The sequence below is a fragment of the Alosa sapidissima genome, chromosome 4 (assembly GCF_018492685.1).
Source record: "Alosa sapidissima isolate fAloSap1 chromosome 4, fAloSap1.pri, whole genome shotgun sequence".
Classification (NCBI taxonomy): domain Eukaryota; kingdom Metazoa; phylum Chordata; class Actinopteri; order Clupeiformes; family Clupeidae; genus Alosa; species Alosa sapidissima.
The window spans coordinates 38,729,706-38,742,879 of record NC_055960.1 but is presented as its reverse complement, the minus strand read 5'-3'; the positions used below and the strand labels follow the sequence as shown (position 1 = coordinate 38,742,879).

General features: G+C 44.9%; 1 protein-coding gene across 1 annotated transcript in view; it reads left to right on the top strand.

Annotated features, from left to right (window-relative positions):
• mxra8a (matrix-remodelling associated 8a) overlaps positions 1-12,457 on the top strand; it is a 26,077-nt gene extending 13,620 nt beyond the window's left edge. The window contains 5 exon segments of the mRNA XM_042090161.1: positions 8,852-9,010; positions 9,267-9,297; positions 11,928-12,001; positions 12,142-12,219; positions 12,353-12,457. Of these exon segments, the coding sequence (XP_041946095.1) occupies positions 8,852-9,010; positions 9,267-9,297; positions 11,928-12,001; positions 12,142-12,219; positions 12,353-12,378 (368 nt within the window). The 3' untranslated portion in view covers positions 12,379-12,457.
• The last annotated feature ends 717 nt before the right edge of the window (positions 12,458-13,174 follow it).

The window sequence follows — 13,174 nt, the reverse complement described above, 5'->3', positions numbered from 1 at the left end:
GAGGAGGGGAGGAGGAGAGGAGAGGAGAGGAGAGGAGGAGAGGAGAGGAGGGGAGGAGAAGAAGTGGAATGGCAAGAAGAGAGAGACAGAATGAGTTCACCATCTCAACCCTGGTGACACACACACACACACACACACACACACACACACACACACGTATGCAGAGCAAGAGAACAGGGGGATAAACACATTTGGTAAAGTCATCTCCAGCTTCTAACACAGCCCAGGAGGAGCAGTGTGTTTTGTCCTAGTGTTTCTGTCTGTTTCACTGTGTGTGTGTTTGTGTGTGTGTGTTGTGTGTGTGTGTCTGTGTGTCCGTGTGTCTGTGTGTGTGATTGATGTGTTATGATATGGAGGTTTGTTGTGGAAACCTGTGATTGTGATTAGGTCCAACTGTGTTTGTTCTGGCTGAAGTTGTGTGTGTGTGTGTGTGGGGGCGGGGGGGGTACATGTGACAATATGACATACATAGATAGATAGATACTTTATTGATCCCCAAGGGGAAATTCAAGGTCTCAGTAGCATACAGACATCACACACAACATGCACTTACAGCAGAAAAAGTCAAATAAGTATAATAAAACTCCACTGCACAATAGAAGATAAAAAAATACTAAATACTAAATACACTAAATAAACATGCTTCACGGTATACCAGAGAATCTAGAGAGTGAATGATGTGTGTGCTTCTGTGTGCTATAGTGTGTGTGTGTGTGTGTTTGTGTGTGTTGTTTAGAAGCAGGACATGTCCAGCATCTGTTCTACATCTGGACATCTGCTCCAGTTGGACTACAGGAGGAGCCTCTTACATTTGGGTCAACCCCACCCCCCTACCTCCCTCACACACACACACACACACACACACACACACACCACACACACACATACCACACACACACACACACACCAAATATGTTGGCCCATTCCTCTGGCTTGTTGCCGATAACAGCGGAAAGACCAGTCTGGAGATAAAACACTCAAATATGCTGTGTGTGTGTGTGTGTGTCTGAGTGTATCTGAGTGTGTGTGTGCGACTAGGCAGACATGTTTGTGTGGCTGTGTGTATGTGTGTGTTTGTGTGGCTGTGTGTATGTGTGTGTGTGTGGCTGTGTGTATGTGTGTGTTTGTGTGGCTGTGTGTATGTGTGTGTTTGTGTGGCTGTGTGTATGTGTGTTTTTGTGTGACTGTGTATATGTGTGTGTTTATGTGGCTGTTTGTATGTGTGTGTTTGTGAGGCTGTGTGTGTTTGTGTGGCTGTGTCTGTTTGTGTGGCTGTGTGTGTGTGTGTGTGTTTTTGTGTGTATGTGTGTGTGTGGCTGTGTGTGTATGTGTGGCTGTGTGTATGTGTGTTTGTGTGGCTGTGTGTACATATGTGTTTGTGAGCGTATGTGTGTGCACGGCTCTCTGTGTTTATGTTTTATGTTTTGTGTGTGTGTGCGTGTGTGTGTGTGTGTGTGTGTGTGTGTGTGAGAGAGTGTGCTGAGGGGAAGTGTTGAGCTTGACTAATTCTTGTCCCACTGTAACATTAAGCTCCTTCCTGAGAGACAGCAGGCCAAACTAATCAATTATCCACCCAGCGCTGACATCAGACCCGAATAATGCATCACCCCCATCAGTAGCTGCAGTGCCCGTGCGGGGGTGTGTGTGTGTGTGTGTGTGAGTGGGTGAGGTGTGTGTGCATGTGTGTGCCTGTGTGTGTGTGTGCGCGAGTGGGTGAGGTGTGTGTGTGTATGTGTGCCTGTGTGTGTGTGTGTGTGTCTGTGCGAGTGTATGTGTGTGTGTGTGTGCCTATGCAGGTGACCAGTCCTCCTCTGTGCGTGTGGGTGTGTGTGTGTGCCAGTGTGTGTGTATGTGTGTGCCTGTGTGGGTGTGTGTGTGTGCCTGTGTATGTGTGTATGTGTGTGCCTGTGTGGGTGTATGTGTGTGTCTGTGTGTGTGTGTGTGTGTGTGTGTGTGTCTGTGCAAGTGTATGTGTGTTAGGGCTGGGACAACGCGTCAACATCATCGATGACGTCGACGCAACAAATACGTCGACTCAAAATATGAGCGTCGATTCGTCAAGCAACGTGTGCTGCTAAATATTTTTAATCTTAGCCTACACCTTCAGTGTTTTCCATACGTTGACTAATCTGTGGCTGGGCACCACGAAATCAAAACCGGCCACCACACATTGATGTTCTATGTTGTAGGCCTACTATTTAAATTAAAGATAAGATAAAATAATTTCATTGAGCTGCACTTTTTACTCACACAGCCTTTCCTCGCCCCGCCCGCTCTCTCTCGTAACGAGCCCGTTGCTCCTCCTCTGCATGTGCATTTAACAAAATATTCACGATTGTTGAAGGATTGTTGTTGCCACATAGAAGCACTGCATAGAACACAGTGGGCTAAATTGCTATTAAATCCGCTTAGCAACGTGACCATGCTGCGCAAATTTGTTCAAAACTGCTGCATTAAAGTTGAAGTAAACTCTGTTTAGGTCTTATCACAGCATAGTACATTGAGGAGACTAAACTAAGTTAAGTTACAGTATGCAATCAAGCAGTATCTCAAAGCTAACGTTAGAATACTGTTTGGATGTCAAGTTTAGCATGCTTACTTGCAGCTGCTTGTTTTCGTTATTCATGCAGGGCTCATTTTATTGACTCTGAATGTTTGCAAAATCCAGATGTAGGCTAAATGGAAAAGTATTTTCCAAGACTCAAAAGTGCTTGTCCAAAGGAGAATTACGAAGCGTTATTTGAACTACGTTATGAATTGCATCCACACATCAGCAGCCTTTTAACTGTGTTAATGTTAATTGCAAGGATTCCCACACGAATGTCTTAAAATGACAGGCACTCAATTGACATACACTACTGAACTTTATTGAATGTTACCTCTGACTAAGAATGCATTACTTTGCACTTGTATAGTCATTTATTTTGTAATCTTAAAAGCAATAAAGAATTCATGTTTTTTCATTCAGATATGTAAATAAACATGTAGAAGTTGCTATTAGTGAATTAATGGGGAGATAATCGATAATCGAATCGAAATCGAATCGGACTGAAAAAATGAATCGTTAGATTAATCGATGCATCGAAAAAATAATCGCTAGATTAATCGTTTAAAAAATAATCGTTTATCCCAGCCCTAATGTGTGTGTGTGCCTATGCAGGTGGGTGAGGTGTGTGTGTGGGTGGGTGAGGTGTGTGTGTGTGTGTGTGTGTGCCTATGCAGGTGGTTGAGGTTTGTGTGTATGTGTGTGTATGTGTGTGTTTGTGTGGCTGTGTGTTTGTCTGTGTGAGAGAGAGAGTGTGCTGAGGGGAAGTGTTGACTAGAGCTTGACTAATTCTTGTCCCACTGTGTGTGTGTGTGTCTGTTGTGGTTTAGTTAATGTTAGGTGGTGACATAATAACCAGTTAGGTGCCAGCAGCCAGGTGGACATGTGCATGTGTGTGTGTGTGTGTTGATGAGTGTGTGTGTACGCCTGTGTGTGTTGATGTGCGTGTGTGTGTACGCCTGTGTGTGTTGATGCGTGTGTGTGTTGATGTGCGTGTGTTTGTATGCCTGTGTGTGTTGATGCGTGTGTGTGTTGATGTGCGTGTGTGTGTACGCATGTGTGTGTTGATGCGTCTTCATTGTAAAGTTACAGTCTCATCTCAGTGCTAGGTGATGACTATAATCTGGCTAAGTGTTTATGTAGCGGTCTAAATGCCCCCTGTGTGGGTTGGCTGCTGGGGTAGTTGGGTCTAAATGCCCCCTGTGTGGGTTGGCTGCTGGGGTAGTTAATAATAATAATAATAATAATAAGCTTTATTTGTATAGCACCTTTCATACACAGAATGCAGCTCAAAGTGCTTTACATTTGAAGCATGTAACACAATAATAGTCAGTCAGTCATTATCAATCACTTTTCTTCATTGCTGGGGCCGTTTATGATTCACTCAGCAACATATCAAAAATATAGAAAATGACATGTCATAAGACTGGCAGCCTTAACCCTCTTACCCCCCACAAGCACGCCATATGGCAACTGTGGCAAGGAAAAACTCCCATATTCCAGGAAGAAACCTTGAGCAGAACCTGACTTAATAGGGGGAGCCCATCTGCTTCTGGCTGGCTGCGCCCTCCAATAGTAGCAGATGTAGAATAATCTGAAAATGTAGTCTACAGGATAAGATGAGTTAACTAAAAGCTTTCCTGTACAGGTATGTTTTCAGATCTTTTTTAAAAATATTTACTGAACTCGCCTGCTTGATGTACAGAGGCAGGGTGTTCCATAGTTTGGGGGCATAATGGATAAACGCAGCTTCTCCACTTTGTTTGTGGAGCACTTTGGGTACGATTAAAAGATTAGAATTGGATGATCTAAGTTTTCTTTTGTGGTTGATAAGATATTAAAAGCTCAGAGATATATGAAGGTGCTATGCCATTCAGAGCTTTGTAAGTAATTAACATAACCTTAAAATCAATTCTATAGGAAATAGGGAGCCAGTGCAGTTCAGCCAACACAGGGGTGATGTGTTCTCTCTTCTTGGTCTTAGTTAAAAGTCTAGCCGCAGAGTTCTGTATGAGTGCCAATTTCTTTAGATGTTTTTTGGGAAGACCAGTGAAAAGTGCATTGCAGTATTCTAGCCTGCTAGTGATAAAGGCGTGAATTAGTTTTTCTGCATCTTGTTGAGTTAAGAAGGGCCGCACTTGTTGGCCGCAATGTTTCTCAGGCGGAAATAGGCTGTCTGAGTAACTTTACTGATATGGGACTTAAAACTTAACTCTGCATCTAAGATGACACCGAGGCTTGTTACTTTTGGTTTGACCTGGTGTGCCAAGTTCCCAAGATTACTAAGAACAATGTCTCGCTTTAGTTTTGGTCCAACCAAAAGTACCTCTGTTTTGTCATCATTTAGTTTCAAAATTTTTTTGCTCATCCACTGATTAATGGAGGTTAGGCATGCAGTGAGGGAGCAAAGGCCATCTGGGTTAGTTGGCTCCACAGAAATATACAACTGACTTATGACGTTTCCCAATGGAAGCATATATAGGGAAAATAGCAGGGGACCAAGGCAGCTCCCCTGGGCCACACCAAAAGGCAAGTCATGTTTTTCACATACATGATCTCCTAGACTGATATAAAAATCTCTGCCAGTAATGTAGGTTTGAAACCAGTTTAGAGCATTATCAGAGAGACCCACCCACTTCGCAAGGCGGTGAATTAGGATGCTATGATCAATGGTGTCAAATGCCGCACTCAAATCCAGAAGAATAAGGATTGAGACTTTGTTTGAGTCAGTAGCCAGTCTGAGATCATTGACTATTTTTACTAGAGCCGTTTCTGTGCTGTGATTTGATCTAAAACCTGATTGGAGGATACTGTTTTTGTTGAGGAAGGTATTTAACTGATTACAAATGACTTTTTCAAGTACTTTGCTCATAGTTGTAGTGTATAGTTGGGTCTAAATGCCCCCTGTGTGGGTTGGCTGCTAGGGTAGTTGGGTCTAAATGCCCCCTGTGTGGGTTGGCTGCTAGGGTAGTTGGGTCTAAATGTGTGTGTGAGGAGAGGGAGCATTTCCTCTGTCCTGTACACTTTTGTCTATTTATTCTATGCTCTCTCTCCTCTCTTCCCCTCCTCCTCTCCTCCTCCTCCTCTTCCCCTCCTTCTCTTCCTCTCCTCCTCCTCTCCTCCTCCTGTACACTTTTGTCTATTTATTCTATGCTCTCTCTCCTCCTCTTCCTCTCTTCCCCTCCTCCTCCTTCTCTTCCTCTCTTCCTCCACAGAGGTTTTGTTTTCTCCATTTTCACTATCTTGGCAGCTCTGTGAGAAATACCACCATAGACCTGTGTGTGTGTGTGTGTGTGTGTGTGTGTGGTGTGTGTGTGTGTGTGTGTGTGTGTGTGTGTGTGTGTGTGTGTGGTGTGTGTGTGTGGTGGCCGCTTGGCAAGTCTGTGAGAAATAAACATTCGGCTCCTGTCTCCGCCGCAAGGCTCGACGACATCACTTCCTGCCTGCAGGTCGCTGTGCTAACGCCTGTCCTTTTAAGGACTGACAGACAGGGGCAGGTCCAGGCAGCCGTTGTGTGTGTGTGTGTGTGTGAGAGAGAGTGTGTGTATGTGTGTGTGTGTGTGTGTGTGAGAGAGAGAGAGAGAGTGTGTGTGTGTGTGTGTGTGTCAGGGTTTGTGTTTTTCAAAGCAAACTGTTCCACATCAAAGTCCAGCATTCTCTTCTCTTTTTTTCTCTACAATCCCTCTCTTCCCTTCTCTCTCTCTTCCTCCTCCTCTTCTCCCTCTCTCCCCACCATTCCTCCTCGTGCCTGTGTGTGTGTGTGTGTATGTGTGTGTGTGTGTGTGTGTGTGAGAGAGTGTGTGCATGTGCATGTGTGTGTGTGTATTTGTGTGTATATATGAGTGCCAGGGAAACTCCATCACTGTCTGAGTACTGGGCTAAAAATCTGACAAAAGAAAAGTTGGATCTGCCCCAGTGCCCTCTTTACTCCTCCTCCTCTCTCTCCCCCTCTCTTCCCTCTCTCTCTCCCTCTTCCCCTAATTCCCTCTCTCTCTCCCTCCTCTCTTTCCTTTATTTTCCTCCTGTCTGTCTCTCTACCCGCTGCTTCTCTATCCCTCCCTCCACCTCCTTCCTTTTCTCTCCCTCTCTCTCTTCTCCTCCCTCTCTCCTCTTCTCCCCCTCTCTCCCATTTATTTGTCTCTATCCTTTCTTCCTCCTGTCTTCTTCCTTCATCCCTCCCTCCTCCCTCTCTCTTCTCCTCCCTCTCTCCTCTTCTCCCCCTCTCTCCCATTTGTATCTATCCTTTCTTCCTCCTTCATCCCTCCCTTTCTCTCTCTCTCTCTCCTCTCCTGCTCCCTCCCTCTTTAAAGGTTAGTGGAGATATGAGGCTGAGGCTTATGTGTCTTAGTCAGTAGAGGCTGGAGCCATAAGTCAACTTACAACCCTCCCTCCCAACACACACACACACAGAGAAACAATCAGTGTCTGTGTGAGTGTGTGTGTGTGAGAGAGAGAGAGAGAGAGAGAGAGAGCATGTGAGAGTTTGAGAGAGGGAGTGTGTGTGTGTGTGAGAGAGTTTGAGAGAGTAAGTGTGTGTGTGGATGTGTGTGTTTTTATGCCATCATAGTGAATTCCTTCTAGCTCAGTCCCAGAGTGCCTCCTTGTGGCTGCACAGCAGTACTGCTCTTCCCTTGTGTGTTGTTCTATGCTCAGAGAGAGAGAGTGTGTATGTGTGTGTGTGTTTGTGTGTGTGTGAGAGAGAGAGAGATACAGAGAGAGAGTGAGTGTGTGCGTATGTGTGTGTGTGTGAGAGAGAGATAGTGCTGTTCTTTGTTCAGAGTGTGTGTGTTGTGTTTGTGTGTGTGTACCCATGTGTGCTGTGTGCTCAGACAAAGTGTGTGTGTGTGTGTGAGTTCCCTTGTGTATTGTTCTGTGCTCAGAGAGTGTGTGGTGTGGTGTGTGTGTGTGTGTGTGTGTGTGTGTGTAGGGATGTAACGGTTACCGGTGTAACAGTAAACCACGATAAAATTCTCAACGATAATGTTTACCGTTTTGATTTTAATTATCTTAATTACCGCGGTGGATTATCACGCTGTGAAGAACGTGTGGAATTCTTTCCAGCATCAACAGAGTCCCCCAAAGTAGCCGCACAGGCGCAACACAGACGCAGCACAGACACAGCATGCAGCACAGACGCAACGTGTGCTTTAAATCGGGTGCCAGTGCTACGCATATTTCATGATGACTGCAAACACAAATAATCCAGCTAGACTTGTGGATCTGCGGTGCCTTTTCGCAGGCCTACTCTCACAGGTTCTCGGCTGAATCTACCAAATGTGATGATAAGTGGCACAACACTTGAGCTTTTGAGCTTTTTTACCGCTTTACTCATCTGATGAGAGCATACAGCTGCCCTCGACATCTTGGAAGTTTGTTGTGATAAACACTCGTGGAGGGAAGGAAACATGACACACGTTCCCCTATTGTGGACATAATTAGGGACAGCCGTGGCCTAGTGGTCATAATTAGGGGCAGCCGTGGCCTACTGGTCATAATTAGGGGCAGCCATGGCCTACTGGTTAGCGCTTCCGACTTGTAACCGGAGGGTTCGAACCCCGACCAGTAGGCACGGCTGAAGTGCTCTTGAGCAGGGCACCTAACCCCTCACTGCTCCCCGAGCGCCGCTGTAGCAGGCAGCTCACTGCGCCAGGATTAGTGTGTGCTTCACCTCACTGTGTGTTCACTGTGTGCTGAGTGTGTTTCACTAATTCACGGATTGGGATAAATGCAGAGACCAAATTTCCCTCACGGGATCAAAAGAGTATATATACTTATACTTACTTAATTCGTGAATGATTTTGTTCAAAGCTGAAAATGCAACTGTATTTGATAGAGGACAGATGTAAGTTGCTAGTGACAAAATATTAGCTTTCAGTGTGGCACGATCTCTTTGTAAATTACATTTAAAAAGTGTTTAAATCGTCCCAGCTCTCCCTTATGGTAGTATGTGTGTGTGTGTGTGTGAGTGTCTTTATGGCAGGCTAGTTGTGAGACACAGGCACACACAAGATACAGCTCCAATCAAAGGAGCTGCAGCTTTATTTACTGACCAACAATTCACTAACTTTACCTCAGTCACCAGCCCATCTAACTGCTATTAGTTATGTGTATGTGTGTGTGTGTGTGTTTGTGTGTTTGTGAGTGTGTGTGTTTGAGTGTGTGTGAGTGTGTGGTGTGTGTGTGAGTGTGTGGTGTGTGTGTGTGTGAGTGTGTGGTGTTTGTGTGTGTGTGTGTGTGTTACCGGGAGGCTGATGTCCTGCCCTAATGTGATGTGTGTGTGTGTGTGGTGTTCCGTTGTGTGTGTAGACTCCGGCGTGGTGGACGGTCCGCGGGTCATCAACGTCATCCTGCCTGACCAGCGAGCTCACTTCCTGCAGCAGCTGGGCTACATCCTGGCAACGCTGCTGCTGCTCGCTCTCGTGCTGCTGGCCATCGTCCTGCTCACACGCCGCGCCAAGGGGCCAGGTGTGTGTGTGTGTGTGCACGTGCTCTCTTTAGCCTGTTAAGTGTGTTTGTGTGACTGGTGTTAAATTATGAATATGTTATAAACACTTATATATATGTGTGTGTGTGTGTGTTGTAAGAATGTATGTGTGTGTATGTGTGTGTTGTAATTAGGTATGTGTGTGTGGTTGTTGTTGTTGTTGTTGTTGTTGTTGTGTTGAGCTAGTGAAGGTCCATACTCACCATAGTGCTGAATTTCATCTCTTTCTCTCTGTAGTGCTGGAGTACGACCCTCGCAAGATGGAGAAGTAAGCAGCAGCATCACGCAGGCCACACACACACACACACGCACACACACACACACACGCGCACGCACGCGCACACACACACATGCACACACACACACACACACACACACACACACACACACGCACACACACACACACGCACACGCACACACACACGCACACACACACACACACACATGCACACACACACACGCACACGCACACACACACACGCACACACACACACACACACACATGCACACACACACACACACACACACACACTCACACACACACACACACACACTATTTTATTGTTATTGCTCTGGTACATTTTAACAGGTTATTTAGATACTTCTATATAACAAAATAAAGCCAGCCTACGAAATTAATAAAAAGTAAATCATGCATAATTTAAAAATAACTCAATATATAGGCTACTTGGCTACGCAATAAGGTTTCCATTATAGCACCGCGGACCTTCAGTGAACGCATGGAAAGTATGCCGCTCCAAGAAACGCATGTCTCAAAATAAAACTCGTATAAGAAATAAGAAACTTTGTCTTAATTTGGCCATAATTTGAGGATTTACACTTACAGTATCTAAGTAGACAAACTGGCTTCAGATATCCAACAGAGTGAATACGAGATTGTGCAGTCGCTGTGGTTAGTGACGTAATGCTGTTAATGGAGAGTTTTACATAGCCTAGCGTAAACCTATAGGTTATTATTTATTTGGCATACCTATAAGGCTTTTTACCTTATCAAAAGTGAGGGGGGATGACTGATCTCTTCAACACTGCGGGGGATTTTGCGCTTGTCACTGTGTGTGTGACAGAAGAGGAATGGGAGAATGTGTGTAACAAAAAAAAAAAGTTTATGAGCGATTTGTGCGCAATTGGGAGAATCCAATGAAAATGACAATGAAGCACTAAACAGATGCTGAAAACAGCACTGGTATTTCGCACGGCAAAAGTGGGGGGGTCCAAACTAACCATTTTAAAAAGTGGGTGGGTGTTTTGTAAGAATTTAAGAAATGTTTGTATATTTTAACTTTTAAATGCATCAATCAGGTGCACTTTCAAAATAAATTCAGAGGTCAGACTTGCTTATTTTTATGGAAATACTTGTGCTGTAGCCTAAGCTATTTTGCACTTCAGAATTATAACCATGCACACACAGGTGGAATAGTTATGGTGATATTGCAGTAAGTTCACAACCACAAAAACATATGCTACATTTCACAGTTCAGAAATTTTCAAAAATGTGTGTACATTTCAGCACTCCATGAAATTATGCAGAAGTGGTCACCTGTGTTATTCAGCTAGTTTATTTAAGATAATATATTGGTCATTGTAACGGCCATAGCCTATAGCCTACATGCTATTCCTTTTTTTAAGGATGTACCCATATCTGCATGATGTGAATGTTTGCATATGGCTTATGATTGCATATGATTTATATCAATATTTGTGTCTCGTTATTTGATTTTCTTCATATTTTTGCATTAATGTCACTAGGAAGCATGCCAATATAAATATATTTATTTATCTGTAATGGGATTGGCTGGAACCTGACAATATAAGAACCATGATAGTGGGATAATCTATGGCTGAGCAATTTACAAAAATGTATGTACCCCTACTAACAAATAGTTTACATTAGAATACATTATAATTTCGCCCCAATGAGGCTATGTAGAAATGTGTTGCAATTTCAAAACCGGATTACTCAGGAACCACTTATTGCACAGAGGCATGCTTTATATCCTCGTATTCGGTACGGTTTGCTGTTTATTGTGATATTGGGTTTGCCACGTGTTGTGTGAAGGGTTAGTGAAATATTAAACGGAGAGTAATGGGTGTGCATTGTGTGCAAAATGCAAATATGATTAGCCTAAATTGCACGTTGGTTCAATGTTAATTTTCTCGCGAACCATTTATCACAGGAACTTGGCGCTAATATCATTGGAAAGTTTAGATTCCGCACGTTCACCTGATGTGTGATATATGTATAGGTTTAGTTTAGTTGAACCTCATCTGCCAGGTATTTGACCTACCAGGTTGACACTTCAGCATGAAAAATACTCAATAATACTCAAAGCATACCTGAAGCCGGGGGAATGCGCCTGGGACGGCTTCTGAAGTAGCATCGCAAATGAGAGAAAATTTAGAAAATTCCACAGACAGGGGGTGCTCTTGAACCCTCTCACCGTCTCTGAAAGCATAACCGTGGCTCAACAGGTAGATCTATAGGCTAAACTCATTTTCAGCCATCTGACCAACCGGGTTGACACTTCAGCGTGAGAAATCGGGGGTGTGGCGTGTGAGTGTGTGAAACTAATCAAATGCGTGTGTCTCACGGCCAATGCGTGAGAGTTGGCAGCTATGCATAACCCCCTCCCCACACACACACACACACACAGAGACAGGCACAACCTCTCTCACACACACAAACACAGATGCAGGCACAACCTCTCTCTCACACACACACACACACACAAATACAGATACAGGCACAACCTCTCTCACACACACACACACACACACAAATACAGATACAGGCACAACCTCTCTCTCTCTCTCACACACACACACACACAGTATGTAAGGTGTATACTGAGCGTTGCTTTCTTGTGTATTTAAATGTAGAAGTCACATGAGCGCTAATGACCTTGAGATGGTTACCACGGAAATGAAGATCTATCAGGACGAGCCGAAACTTGGTATGTGTGATATATTGGATTAGATTAGATTAGATTGATCACTAACATTTTGTATAAAACTAACACCATGACCTTTGACCTCCAAGTGTGTGCTGCCAGTTTGGTGTTTAAAACACACATCTCTGCTTCTCATGTCACAGACTACAAAAACAACCTGCTGAAGGAGAAAGCAGAACTCACCAAAATGTGCTCCCCAAAAGCCATTGACCTGGACAAAGGTACAAGCCAACACACACACACACACACACACACACACACACACACACCTGCACAGAGTGTCAAAGCTGATTGTCTTTTCCTGGATCTCCCTCCCTCTCTCTTTCCCTCCTTTTCTTCCTCTCTCGATCGCAGAGATGGCGAAGGCGTGCTCGTACTGAGGGGGCGGAGTCCTGCTGGCTGGCCCAGGGGCAGGTGCACAGAGGCGATGGATACAACAGAGGAGGAGGAGGAGCAGAGGAGGAGGAGGAGGAGAGGAGGAGGAGGAGGAGGAGAGGAGGAGGAGGAGGAGAGCGGGGGAGGAGGGGATGAGGAGGAGCGGGGGAGGAGGAGAAAATGAGGAGGTGGAGGAGGAGAGTGAAGGGTCTCTTATCTCTGCTGGGGTTTGTGTGTTGATCTCTTCATGGCGTCGCTGCAGAGCGCTGGTGTCTGGGAGTGCTGTTCTGTCCTGTGCTTTGCTGCGCTGCCCCTAGTGGCCTGGAGTCTCTGCAGCCTGTCCTCTGTCCCCCCTGGACGTCACTGGCAGGCTGAGCCACTGTGCCAAGTATCCGAAGACACTAGAAGGATCCAGTTAGCAGCGGGGCAAGAACCAATTAGCCACCATTGCTAATCCATAACTCATCATGACCCCATAATTAAAGAAGCCCTATGCAAGTCTGGTTGTTCCTTCGCAGTTTCTGGGTTTTCGCCTGATTTGGCCTCGCATTTTTCATGACATAGCTCCCCCTGCAGCTTCGGTAGCAAGTGACTGCTACGCTAAATCCCCACTAGCTAGCGAGCTAGCCATCAAGAAACCAAGCTAAACATATACAGGGCTCACAATAAAACTATCAAACTACATTATAAAAACGAAGTTCACCCAAGGGTAGGCTACTTACAATTTCAACAGCAACAAAGCCAAGTCGAAGTCTGTTTTGCAGTCTTCTTAGAAACTACAATCTGACTACATTTTCGAGG